Below are 13125 nucleotides of genomic sequence, written 5' to 3'. Positions count from 1 at the left end.
GTGAGTGCATGTACAGTGAACGGTTTCGGTCAAAGTTATATTCGCGCGGTTTTATACCAAGGACTTGCGTTATTATTTACGTCAAATATGTCGGAGGATACCTTCTCTAAAATATCACCAGTCACATAATTAACGCGACAGTTTAATAATTTATTAATTAATTATTATTGTAAGTTTAAATAAATTGTTAAAATGGGATTCAAGATTCACAATTGGTTCCGCAGACGCCGGTAAGTTTTTATTTTAATTTTAATTATAAAATAATAAAACCGTACGGTAAATTTTAATGTTTAATTTTAAATTTATTTTATTTAGTTTTTTTATTATTTAGTTGTGATTTGTGATGAAAAGAGAATGACTGTGATTTTTATAAAGTACTATATAATACGTAAAATAAAAAATTAGCTAGAACGAATTGGGACTTGAGTTATATCGTTCATTCCGCAGCAGGTGTATTCATCTACTTTAGTTGTAGTTTAGCTCGAGCTATTATATTGCTCTTGAATTTTCTTTTGTATTTGTGTTTTTTATTTAGTTCCATTGGCATTGTAGTTTTGGTTCAAGTTCAAGTTTAAGTTCTTATTTTTTTTTTTTATGAAAATTAAGTAAGCCGACATCTAAAAATTTTTATAAGTTTTTTTTATTGAAAAAATTATTACAAAAAAATAAAATTTCATTTGTAAAAATCTTGAAAAACTGTAATTTTTTAAAAATATTTTTTTGTTCTAATTTAATTATTTTTAAAAAATTAAAAATGTCGGCTGACTTTAGTATTATTTTTAATAACACTGAAGAAATTAAAAAATTTTTTTAGAATTTTATAGCAATTAAATTATTATAAAAAGAATTAAACGAAAAGTTCCACATGTGAAAATTAATAAATATTACAAGTGAAAATTTTTATAAGCATTTTTTTATTGTAATTGATTTATTAAAAAAATTTTTAAAATTGACAGCTGACGGCTAGTATCATTATTGTTAATGAAAATTAAGTTAGCCGACATTTAAAAATTTTTAGAATTTTTTTTTTATTAAAAAAATTATTGCAAAATATTAAAAAAAAATTTTCATTTGTTAAAAACTTGAAAAACTCTAAGTGAAATTTAAAAAAAATATTTTTTAGTTCTAATTTAATAATTAAAAAAAATCAGAAAATTAAAAACGTCGGCTAACTTTAGTGTTATTTATTTTTAGGCTGATTCTTGACTTTATTGGCTATTCTCAGCGAGGTCTTTTATCGAATAACATCGAGTGCTTATGTTGTATAGACGTTGCTATACGGTTACCATTACCCGGAAAAATATCGATCCCTGGGTATATCCAACGGGATTACTACTGAGACGTTAAAAGTTGTTTACATCGAATATAGAAGCACCGTTGTGTTGTCTCCCATTTGATTATGATCCTCTGTATGTTATTGCCAAGTCTTATCATTTATATTTATATTTTGAATATTTTAGTTTATTTATGGGAATATTATTATTTACCGATCAGCAAATTTTGATCAGCTGGGATTTATTTATCAGAAATTTGATCATTTTTATTGTAACAATTTTTTTACAATAATTTAATTATATTGTTAATTTAAAATAAGAAATAGACCAAATAATCACTTCAAGTTTGATATTTCATTATTTTCATGCTACGGTCATGCTCAGCTAGAACTAGACTTGTTTTTATTAATATTTAATTAATTTAACAGTTTATTTTAAATGAAATATTTATTTTACATACTTTAACGCTTGCTGAGTTGGAAATTTTACAAATAAAAAATTGTCAGACATCTGTTAATTCCATCAGCGGTGATAATAAAAATTAAATACGTCGATAAGTTCTATTCGGGTTTACTGTAAAATTACCCGAGGCGATCAATGAAGTAATTGATATAAGTAGAAGTCATTTCTTGGAATAGGATATCGTAATGCTTTTAAATTTGTTATAACTTACAAAGGAATTTATTTAGAATTTAGTATCACTATTACAAATCTAAATTCGTCAAACTGTTTTAAAATATTATTTTTATTATTATTATTATTATTTACTATTTTTCCCGAAGATCGGTGTTTTTACTAAATAAAGAGTTCTATATTTCAAAGCCATTATCCCCGATCCAAATTGATGTTAGACTAATTTTTCAATTTTACATTAAATTTTTTATTTATTAAATTCTTTAAATTTTAATTTTTACTTATTATTTATTTATTAAATTCTTTAAATTTTAATTTTTACTTATTATTTATTTTCACCACATTATTGTCGGTATGAGCACTCATACCATCCTTGGGTGAATATATCTAACAATTAAAAATCTTTATTTTAATTTAAGATTAAGCAAAGATGTTATTTTCTTTACTCAGTGAGACTTTTTTCGGCCACCGAAAAAATTATTATTATTATTATTATAATAATAGAAAATTGATTTTTTTATTGATACTGAAGAGAGCTGACAGCTGTCAATTTTTAAAATTTTTATCAAAAATAATTATTATTAATTAAAAAAAATACTTTTAAAAATTTATGATATTAAAGTTCGCTGTCACTTGACCATTTTTTAATATTATTTAACAAAAAAATTTGTTCCGAAAGATTTTTTTTTTTTAATTTTAATTTTTACTTATTATTTATTTTCACCACATTATTGTCGGTATGAGCACTCATACCATCCTTGGGTGAATATATCTAACAATTAAAAATCTTTATTTTAATTTAAGATTAAGCAAAGATGTTATTTTCTTTACTCAGTGAGACTTTTTTCGGCCACCGAAAAAATTATTATTATTATTATTATAATAGAAAATTGATTTTTTTATTGATACTGAAAAGAGCTGACAGCTGTCAACTTTTTAAATTTTTATCAAAAATAATTATTATTAATTAAAAAAAATACTTTTAAAAATTTATGATATTAAAGTTAGCTGTCACTTGACCATTTTTTAATATTATTTAACAAAAAAATTTGTTCCGAAAGATTTTTTTTTAAAAATTGCATTTTCAATTTATTAAATTTTCTAAATGTCAATTTTTTTTCTCAATTTTTTATCCAGTAATTTATTTATTAGAAAAAATAATTAAATATCTGCTAAATTAATTTTCATTAAAAATTTTCATGAAGCTGAAGTTAGCTGACAATTGTACATTTTTTGGATTTTTATAACAAATAAATTACTATTAAAAAAAAAAAAACATTTAAAAAAAGGCAACAATAAATTTTTTTGACATCTGCAAGTGGAATTTTTTAAAAAAGTATTATTTTAATAATTTAATTGTTTAAAAAAACCCTAAAAATAATCAAGTGTCAGCAGACATTCTAAACAATGATTTAAATATCTTAAAATTATTTATACTGAAGTTAGCTGACAGCTGTCAATTTTTTAAGTTCTTATAAAAAATAAATTGCACTAATAAAAGTTTTCACTGATAATTTTTAAAAATTTTCACATGTGGTTTTTTTAATTAAATTTTTTTTAATAATAATTTTATTACTCTAAAATTATAAAAATATTTTTAATATCTGTCAACTTCAGAGTCAGTAAAATTTCCATGCAAATTTGAATAAAAAAAAAAAAAAATGTCAATTTCCACTTATTTAACCTGTCGGTGTGATTTATTAAAAAAGCAATTGTTAAAACTGTTATTATTATTGAAATATAAATTTATCAGATTGCAATGCGGAAATAAACGACATTTTTTGACAATCACACAGCACAAGTGCAACGTAAACTCGAAAGCCGCTAGTTCCGAGCGGAAATGACCGAATTGCAGCGAGTGGTTCCGAACTCTCGTCTGTCGGTCACGTGACCCGCGAAGAGACCCGAACTGCGGCGATCTAGACTTTGAGTTACAATAAAATTTATAAGTACGTTATTTAGTTAGTCGCGATTTGTCGTCGGTCGTGTGTCGACGTTCGATTCAATATAAAACGGTTTTGTTAGTTGTAAGTTATTAAATATTCAGCAACGATTGTCATCGTGTGTGCCGGTTCCATTAAATATTATTTTAAATAATCAATTACAAACTTGACATTCAATTTTTATTTTATAATTTCATTGCCTCGTAAACATTAACAATATTATCAGTTACATTATTTTGTCACTCAGTTAAGTTGTAATTATAATAACAATTATAATTCCGATAAAAATACCAATTAACAGTTTTTCATTATTTTATTGATTAATTAATTAAACTGTCAGTTTTTATGGCGGCGTAATTTTATCAGTTTATTATTTTTGGAAATGAACTGCCGGATTTCACACCCAGTAAGTAATTTACTAAAAATCAATTAATAATAATAATAATAATAATAAAGTTAGCCGACGTTTTTAATTTTTTCTTTTAAACAATTAAATTAGAGCAAAATAATATTTAAAAAAATTGTACTGACAGTTTTAAAAGTTTTTTACAAATGAAAATTTTTTTGTAATCGTTTTTTCAATAAAAAAAAATTCTAAAAATTTTTTTATGTTGGCTAATTTAATTTATAATAATAAAGTTAGCCGACATTTAAAATTTTTTTACTTTGCTTAATTCATTAGTTAATAACTAAAAAATATTTTTAAAAAATTGCACTTATAATTTTTGAAGATTTTAACAAATAAAAAAATATTTTTTCCTTTTTTTGTAATAATTCTTCAATAAAAAAAATTCTAAAAATTTTTAGATGTTGGCTAACTTTATTATCATATTTAATTTTTATATAATAATAATAATAATAATAATAATAATAATTCCTAATGCGTTAATGACACGAATTATTTTTCATTAAGATAATATAAAATAAAGTAAAAAAAAAAAATTACTATCTAATCTCAGTATAAAATTTTTCGACGCAGTAAGAAATAATAAAAGAGAATATTTGCTTTTAGTTTACCGAGCTCAATAAATTTATTGATATAAATTACGTCTACTATTTAATTTGACTTATTGTCATTAGAGGTAATAAAAAGAGCCATTTTTTATTATCTTCTCTAAAAGCTTTTAAATCGTCACCGATAATGAATAATAAGATAATAAATTTGGTAAACCTGAATTACTATTTGTAAGACCGTTTTATTGATCAAGGTCATGTCTATTTGACATAACAAATTTTTTCAAATATTATGACAAGAGTATTTACAATTATTTATTCCCTTTAAATAGTACACCTTATTTATATTTTATCTACTAATTTTTTTCATCAATATTGGCCCTGTTATTGGCCGGTAGGCTGTTGGGTCTAAGTTAAATAACTAAATAAATAAATGAATATAAATTCATTGATAGGTCTATCTTATCACTCAAAAATTTTCCGTCGTAACAATTAATTGATGCAATTTAATTATAATCTTAGTACATATTTAAGTATTTTATTCAAGGTATTTTTTACTCCAAATTTTGTTTGCAATAAAACATTTTTGTTGAATAAAACAAATATTTAACGTGTGAGTCATAACAATAAATATCTGGAGTGGGCGATGTAGGATAAGATTTAAATAACTCATTTAAATTAATACTTATTGTGTTTATTTTTTAGGCATTATTATCGTTATTAGCATACGCATATACGGCGTATAAGAATTAAAAATAAATAAAGAAGAGTGTATGATACTGTATACCTTATGCAGTGTTATTTTTTGTCTTATAAAAATTAAGTTAGCCGACGCTGAAAGATTTTTGATTTTTTTTTTAAATTAAAAATTAGAACTAAAAAACTATTTTTAAAAAATTCCACGGATAATTTTTAAAATTTTCTACATGTGAAAATTTTTGTTTTAATTTTTTAAAGATTATTTTTCAATAAAATAAATTATCAAAATTTTCAAATGTCGCCTAATTTAATTTTCATTTTTATCTTATGTATTTATAATATGCGATATGTGTATCATTGAGAAGATAATAACTTTTGAGATCAGATATATACAACAGAAAATGTAAATTGACATAACGATACTATCTACACAAGTATGATCAACACGTGGTACACATTAAAAGTTAATACTTAAATTGTCTCGTGAAATGAGGTAACAAAAACACTTTACTTTACTGAGAGATTTTAAACGACTTATATTATAATAAGTTACTTTTATTACGTTATTACATCACGAGCAGATAAATATTTTAATATTTTACACCCAAACCGCATTTATAAATTCCTAAGAGGAAAAGTTACTTTTTAAATTAATATTCTAATATGGAAAAACTACTAAAATTTTACACTATAGAAGGATTGATTTGTACTAAAAAATTAATAGTTAACAAATTATTTATTAGAGACCACTTTTTAGTATTAAATAAATATTTCTTAGTATTTAAAATGATTTGTTTGTATTTAATAAATCTGATATTCATTTATTAAATATTAATAAATCTTTTTAAATACTAGAAATATTTGTTAAGGACTAAAAAGTGGTCTCTTATAAATAATTTGTTAAATATTTTTAACTATAAACAAATCCTATCAGTGTATTAATTAATTTTTTAGATATGAAATTTTTTTATAATAAAAAAGTTAGCCGACATTTTTGATTTTTTTATTTTGCTTAATTTATTAAATTGTAACTAAAAAATATTTTTAAAAAATTGCACTTACAGTTTTTGAAATTTTTAACAAATGAAAAAATTTTTTTGTAATAATTCTTTAATAAAAAAAATCATAAAAATTTTTAGATGCCGGCTAACTTTATTTTCATAAATTTTTTATTGAAACTAAAAATTGCTTTAAAAGTTAAGACTATTGTTATTTTTCTTTAAGGATAATTTTTTTAGTAATTATTAATCTCCATTGAAAAATAATATCAAGCGTATACATCATTGATGAAATATTGCATTCAATTGTAATATTATGTATTGTGTAATCTCATTAGCAATATTAATATCGATACTTAACCATCAATTATATATTCGCTGACATTAAAGATTATTAATGACTGGTATACAAACAAAAACGTAAATTTTAAAAGTAAAACTTGTTCATTTTTTTAAATACTAATGTATGTAGTAATGTACATTGAGAAAAAAAATTTTTCTTAATGATACTAATATTTAGCCGACAATAAATAATTTCCTAATAATTAAATTACAGAAAAAAATTTTTTTAATTTTCACATTTGGAATTTTTTTACAAAATATTTTTGATAATTATCGAAAGTATATTTTCTTATCTGAAGATTTAAATGATAATAAAAAATATTTTCTAAATCAGATAAGTCAATTTGTAATAAATAAATTTAAATATTTAATTAAAAAAAAAAATATTCAAGAAATCCTTGACTAGAGAATAATTTATCTTTCTCTGTGTACAATATATAACATACCTGCAATAAGTATTAGATAAATTTAAACGCCGGTAAATTTAAGTGGTTAAATAGACTTCATTAAAAAGCAGTAAAAGTTTTTACTCCCCCCGGATTATTAGGATATTTTTTATCAGAGAATCGAGAGTTAGACAAGGAACATTAGCCTGAAAGTACCGGGGACTTGGATTGCAGGTACAATAATAATTATAAAATCGTAGCTCCGTACATTGGCTATTCACGGTCCGTAGGGCAGCGAGCTTATTGCTCAGTACTTTTAACGGCTTCCCATTCGATGACCTCGGAACGTAAACGTACGTTTTTTTGCTCTCTTCTTCCTGCTCCTCCTCTTTAGTATCCTTCGATATAACACTACTACTATACACTACATAGACAGATAGCAGCATTACCATGACTAGGACTGGAACTATGCTGATGATAGTGATGCCGATCCTGGTATCTATGGTGCACTCTTGAGCATAATACGCTCGTGCCGATCTCAATCGTCGCTCAGCCATTCATGTTTATAGTCCTTTCGTGCTCAACCTGTCTGCCGACTATTTTCTCCATACTACGCTCCATCCTGCATTCAATCCTATCCTATCCCATCCGCAGTACACGACACACCACATTACTGCCTGCCCGAGTAGGTACAGGTACTCCCATTCCTTACAACTTATTGAATTATTTTAAATAAAATACGACACAGAAAAAATGCGTACCTGGAATTCAATATAACAGATAACATTATTTTTAACGATCATTCGATTCTATTTTTTACTACTCGCCTATTAGATATTTCACGGGATCGTTAAATTTGTTAATAAAATCATCCGAACAAATTTTTTTACTTAGCTTGAAATTTTATACCTATTATTATTATTATTATTATTGTTATTGTTATTGTTATTATTATCTATATTATTAAGAGAATAAGTAAAATTTAGTGGCATTGCAAAGGTCTTAACTTGACTTTGTGCCTTTTCAAGGCTTTATTTAATTCTCACCAATAGTCGATTTATTGTGATAAGTATTTAGGCTGCATTCGAAAATGCTCTATCTCTACATACGTAATTAAAAAATGACCTTGTATCTTGAGAACTATTGACATTTTTAAAAATACAAACTCATCCCGATGTTATACTCATCGAGATCTTTCATTTGAGTACCCACATCAATTTTTCATATATTTGTATATATTATATATATGTATATATGAAAAATATATCAAAAATGCATGTGGGTACTCAAATGAAAACTCTTGATTAGTGTAACGTCGGAATGAGCTTATATCTTTAAAAACGTCAATAGTTAAGAAAGTACAGTGCAATTTAACAAATATCTTGTGAAATATTGACATTTTTAAGGATATAAGCTCACCCCGACATTACACTCATCGAGAGCTTTAATTTGAGTACCCACATTAATTTTTCAGATATTTTACATATTTATATATTTCACGAATACCATATATATAAAATATATGAAAAGTGTCTTGTGGGTACTTAAATGAAAGGTCTCGATGAGTGTAACATCGAAATGAGCTTATATCTTAAAAAATGTCAATAATTAAGAAATGACCTTGTATCTTGTGAAATATTGACATTTTTAAAGATATAAGCTCACCCCGACATTACACTCATCGAGACCTTTCATTTGAGTACCCACAGCAATTTTTCATATATTTTATATATTTATATATATGTATATATGAAAAATATATCAAACATGCATGTGGGTGCTCAAATGAAAGCTCTTGATGAGTGTAACATCGGGATGAGCTTATATCTTTAAAAACGTCAATAGTTTAGAAAGTACATTGCAATTTAACAAGAGTCATTATTTTTTTAATTATGATTTAAATAATGATAAAAAAAATTAAAATTGTTCTATTTAATTCAAAACAATGAATTTCCTGGGATGGGGAAGATTTTTTCCTTGAACTAAATCTTCTATCAGGTTATCCATAAAAATGAATTATATATTGTTTATTATCATAACTATTGTATTTATCAACAATTCTGACGAAATAATCGTATCAGTATTACATTTTAACCTCTTTTAATTTTTATCTTGATTTATAAGATATGCAGGCGCCAGATAAAGTTCCACAAAACACAGAAAACCATCCGGTAGTTTTGTAATAACATTAACTGAAATCCTTGAGCGATAATTAATCGTCGAGTGATTAGTAATATATTTATCTGTGTTTCGTCGAGTGAGATAAAAAACGATAATAAATATTTAATTGATAAACTTTCGCAGTTTCCTTTCATATTCAACGAGATGTTGTACCGTACTACGGAATGAGTATAAATATAAATAACCATTTCACTTCTAGAGTCTCTACTCGTCAACGGAGCCTAGCAATTCAACGCCTTCCCCGTAATATTCACCTATGATTAAACTTTAAATCACGCAAGCATGTCGGGTTCTTATGCTCCTTAATTATACGCGTACGCGTATGCATATATTATTAGTGTGTGTGTGTGCTACCGACTACCCAACTCGATACTTCCGCGTGAAATAGTTTAGAGAGTATACTTCGAGCATTGAACTAGAATTATCGCCCAAAAAAATACAACTCGATTTACCTGTTATTGATATTTTAATTACAGACAAACTTTTCATTCTTTGAATTCTTTAAATTTTTTTACTCACTTCTGTTTGATGTAACTATTATTACTTTTTTATTTTTTTTGTCTCCGGCAGATAATATTTTAATTAAATAGCTGATAACAAAATAGTCACTTACACGGGACAATTGATAGTTATAGTCAAGATAATGTTGTGAGTTTGTATTTTTGATCAAATAGTACATTATTAGTGACGTATTCAGGCTGACTGTTGTTAAGATTATAATGCTGTATCATCTCTTCATATCTTTAAAATTTTATATATTTTTAGAGTAATTTAAATTATACTGCTAATTAAAAAAAATTTTTTTATTGGTAATTAACATAAAAAAAGATATAAAAAAATTATTAAAAAATACATAAAATACTTTGCAGTTAATTTAAAAAGAAATCTATATTTTAAGAGAATAAGAAAAAAATTTTGTGTCCAGGATAGTCGTATTATAAAATCGAGTTTTTTTTAGTCAAATTTAGAGTTATTGCAAAGATCTTGATTTAAATTTGTGCCTTTTCAAGGTTTCATTTTATTTTCACCGATAGTCAATTTATAATGATAAGTATTTAGGCTGGATTCGAAAATACTCTATCTTTGAATACATAATTAAGAAATGACCTTGTATCGTGTGAACTATTGACATTTTTAAAGATATAAGCTCACCCTGACATTACATTCATCGAGACCTTTCATTTGAGTACCCACATCAATTTTTCATATATTTATATATATTATATATACGTATATATGAAAAATATATCAAAAATGCATGTGGGTACTCAAATAAAAGCTCTTGATGAGTGTAACATTGGGATGAGCTTATATCTTTAAAAATGTCAATAGTTCATAAGATACAAGGTCATTTCTTACCTCTACCTCTATCTCTAGATACATAATTAAGAAATGACCTTGTATCTTGATAAATATTAACATTTTAAATGATATAAGCTCATCCCGATGTTACACTCATCGAGACCTTTCATTTGAGTATCCATATCAATTTTTCATATATTTATATATATTATATATACGTATATATGAAAAATATATCAAAAATGCATGTGGGTACTCAAATAAAAGCTCTTGATGAGTGTAACATTGGGATGAGCTTATATCTTTAAAAATGTCAATAGTTAAAAAAGTACAAAGAAAATTAACAAAACTGACTAGTTTCAATAAAAAAAAATTTTTAAATTAAAAATTTAATATAAAATAACAATTTAGTCATTTTTTATGGCCATAAATAGGCGGAGCCCTACTTCAGGATGATTACCATATTTAGATTACACTAGACTAGAGTAGTACGAAATCAGATAAAAATATGAAAACTAATTATCATTAATAAATAATAAATTCGGTAATTAAAAGGAATGTTATATTAATTTGGAGAAAAGAAACTCAACATACTTTAATTTTCGTTAATTTATTTAAATCTGGTTAATAAAAATGCGGCGATGATTTCGTTAATTGTTTCGCACGCAGTGTAATTAATTATTTAATTTGGACGAAATGAAATTTCGAATAATTTCTTTAATTAAAATAATTTTACGAATGTAAATATCGAGAGATTTTCTCACTGTCATTCTCTGTACAGCAGGATTGTAATTGAACTGGATAATAAATAGATATTAATGGAACAATAACTAAGTGAGTATATCTTCGGTATCATGCAAAGTAAGATATTCTCAGAATTTAATAACTGCGTCCATTGTTCTGCTAATAAATGTTGTGATAAGCGAAACAAATTTGATATTACCCCATTGTTTGTTTCAGTATAAATATAAATATAAATAAAAATAATAGACAGATGGATTGTAAACGTAATAATGCAATAATTGAAGAAATAGTTAGGAGTGATTAATCAGATAGTAGGTTGTAGGTACTCTGATACATACTTGAATTGGATTTTATAACTCATTTGTTATAAATGTTTTTTCCTTCAGAACTGTCTGAAGTTTTAAGAGTAATGTTGGAGTACGCTCTGATATCGGCGCCGAACGACAAGTTTCGTTGCAATAAAATGATCTTGGCATCGATGAAAGTATCCATGAAAGGCAGCCCGAGTTTCTTTATGCCTTTTTTTATTTTTACTCCTTGTTTGACTTCTTCTTTACTCGGTATTACTTGTAACTTCAATCACTGTTCCAGTACTCCCATCGCTCTTTATTATTTTTATTTTTATTTTTTTATATCCACCGGACTTTATTATTGAATTAAGTTAGATAACACGCACTGGACTCTCCTTGCTTTACTTTATCATTATACCTGTTCTTCTTTGTAGACAGACTTTATATATGTGTAATATAAAAAAAGTTTATGCACTGGATGACACGATCCCAACCACCCAAGCATTACCTTGTAATTGTAATAAGATCACGTTCTAGACAATACACATGTAACGGTTACGAATTTTAAAGTCAAGGTGTTGTGTTTCCGTGATTACTTTTAAATAAAATTCGGTATTTAATTCTTCTTTTTTATAAAATTGTTTTATTTAGGAAATTTTTTTATTTCATCAAAAATTAATCATTTTTTTTTTTTTTTTTTTTTAATTAAATGTTAAGTGACACCGAATTTTTTTTATTTTTATTTAGATTTTTAATTTTTTTATCAAAATTTTAAATTAAATGATTTTTCTCCCTCTAAAAATTAAAAATTTTTAATTAAATTTTTTAATTGTAAAATTTACAATAATTTACATCAATAATTTTTTTACTTTATTAAAAATTAATGATTTTTTTTTATCAAATGTGATATTTAAAATTTTTGATTATTTTTTTATCAAAATACTAAATTAAATAATTTTTTTTCTTCTAAAAATTAAAAATTTTTAATGAAATTTTTCAATTGTAAAATTTCCAATAAATTACATCATTAATTTTTTTATTTTATTAAAAATTAATGATTATTTTTATTAAATGTGATACAATTTTAAATTTTTGATTATACTTTTATTAAAATTTTAAATTAACTGATTTTTATCATTTTAAAATTAAAAATTTTGATGAAATTTTTTAATTGTAAAATTTATAAAAAATTATACTAAATATTTTTTTTTTTTACCAAAAATTAATGATTTTTTTTTATTAAGTGATATACAATTTCAAATTTAGGTCAATTTTTTCAATCTAAATATGAACCATTTATATAAAAGCCACAAATGTGTTTTTGATAGCAATTTTTTTAAGTGAATAAATTATTTTTAACGGACCATTAAAGCTAAAAA

The 13125-nt window shown here is 24.3% G+C and overlaps 1 protein-coding gene across 4 annotated transcripts in view; it reads left to right on the top strand.

Moving 5' to 3' along the window:
- LOC123262278 (probable serine/threonine-protein kinase DDB_G0282963) overlaps nucleotides 1-13125 on the top strand; it is a 53914-nt gene continuing 40789 nt past the window's right edge. The window contains exon 1 of one of the 4 annotated variants that reach the window (XM_044724463.1): nucleotides 1-230. In XM_044724463.1, the coding sequence (XP_044580398.1) occupies nucleotides 193-230 (38 nt within the window). In that variant the 5' untranslated portion in view covers nucleotides 1-192. Of the gene's footprint in view, nucleotides 231-3862; nucleotides 4257-13125 lie in introns of those variants that run through there. The other 3 variants (XM_044724459.1, XM_044724460.1, XM_044724461.1) reach the window with 3 other exon arrangements.

This window comes from Cotesia glomerata, linkage group LG3, assembly GCF_020080835.1.
Source record: "Cotesia glomerata isolate CgM1 linkage group LG3, MPM_Cglom_v2.3, whole genome shotgun sequence".
NCBI lineage: Eukaryota > Metazoa > Arthropoda > Insecta > Hymenoptera > Braconidae > Cotesia > Cotesia glomerata.
Note: the sequence above shows the minus strand (reverse complement) of the source record. Positions and strands in the feature narration are given on the sequence as shown.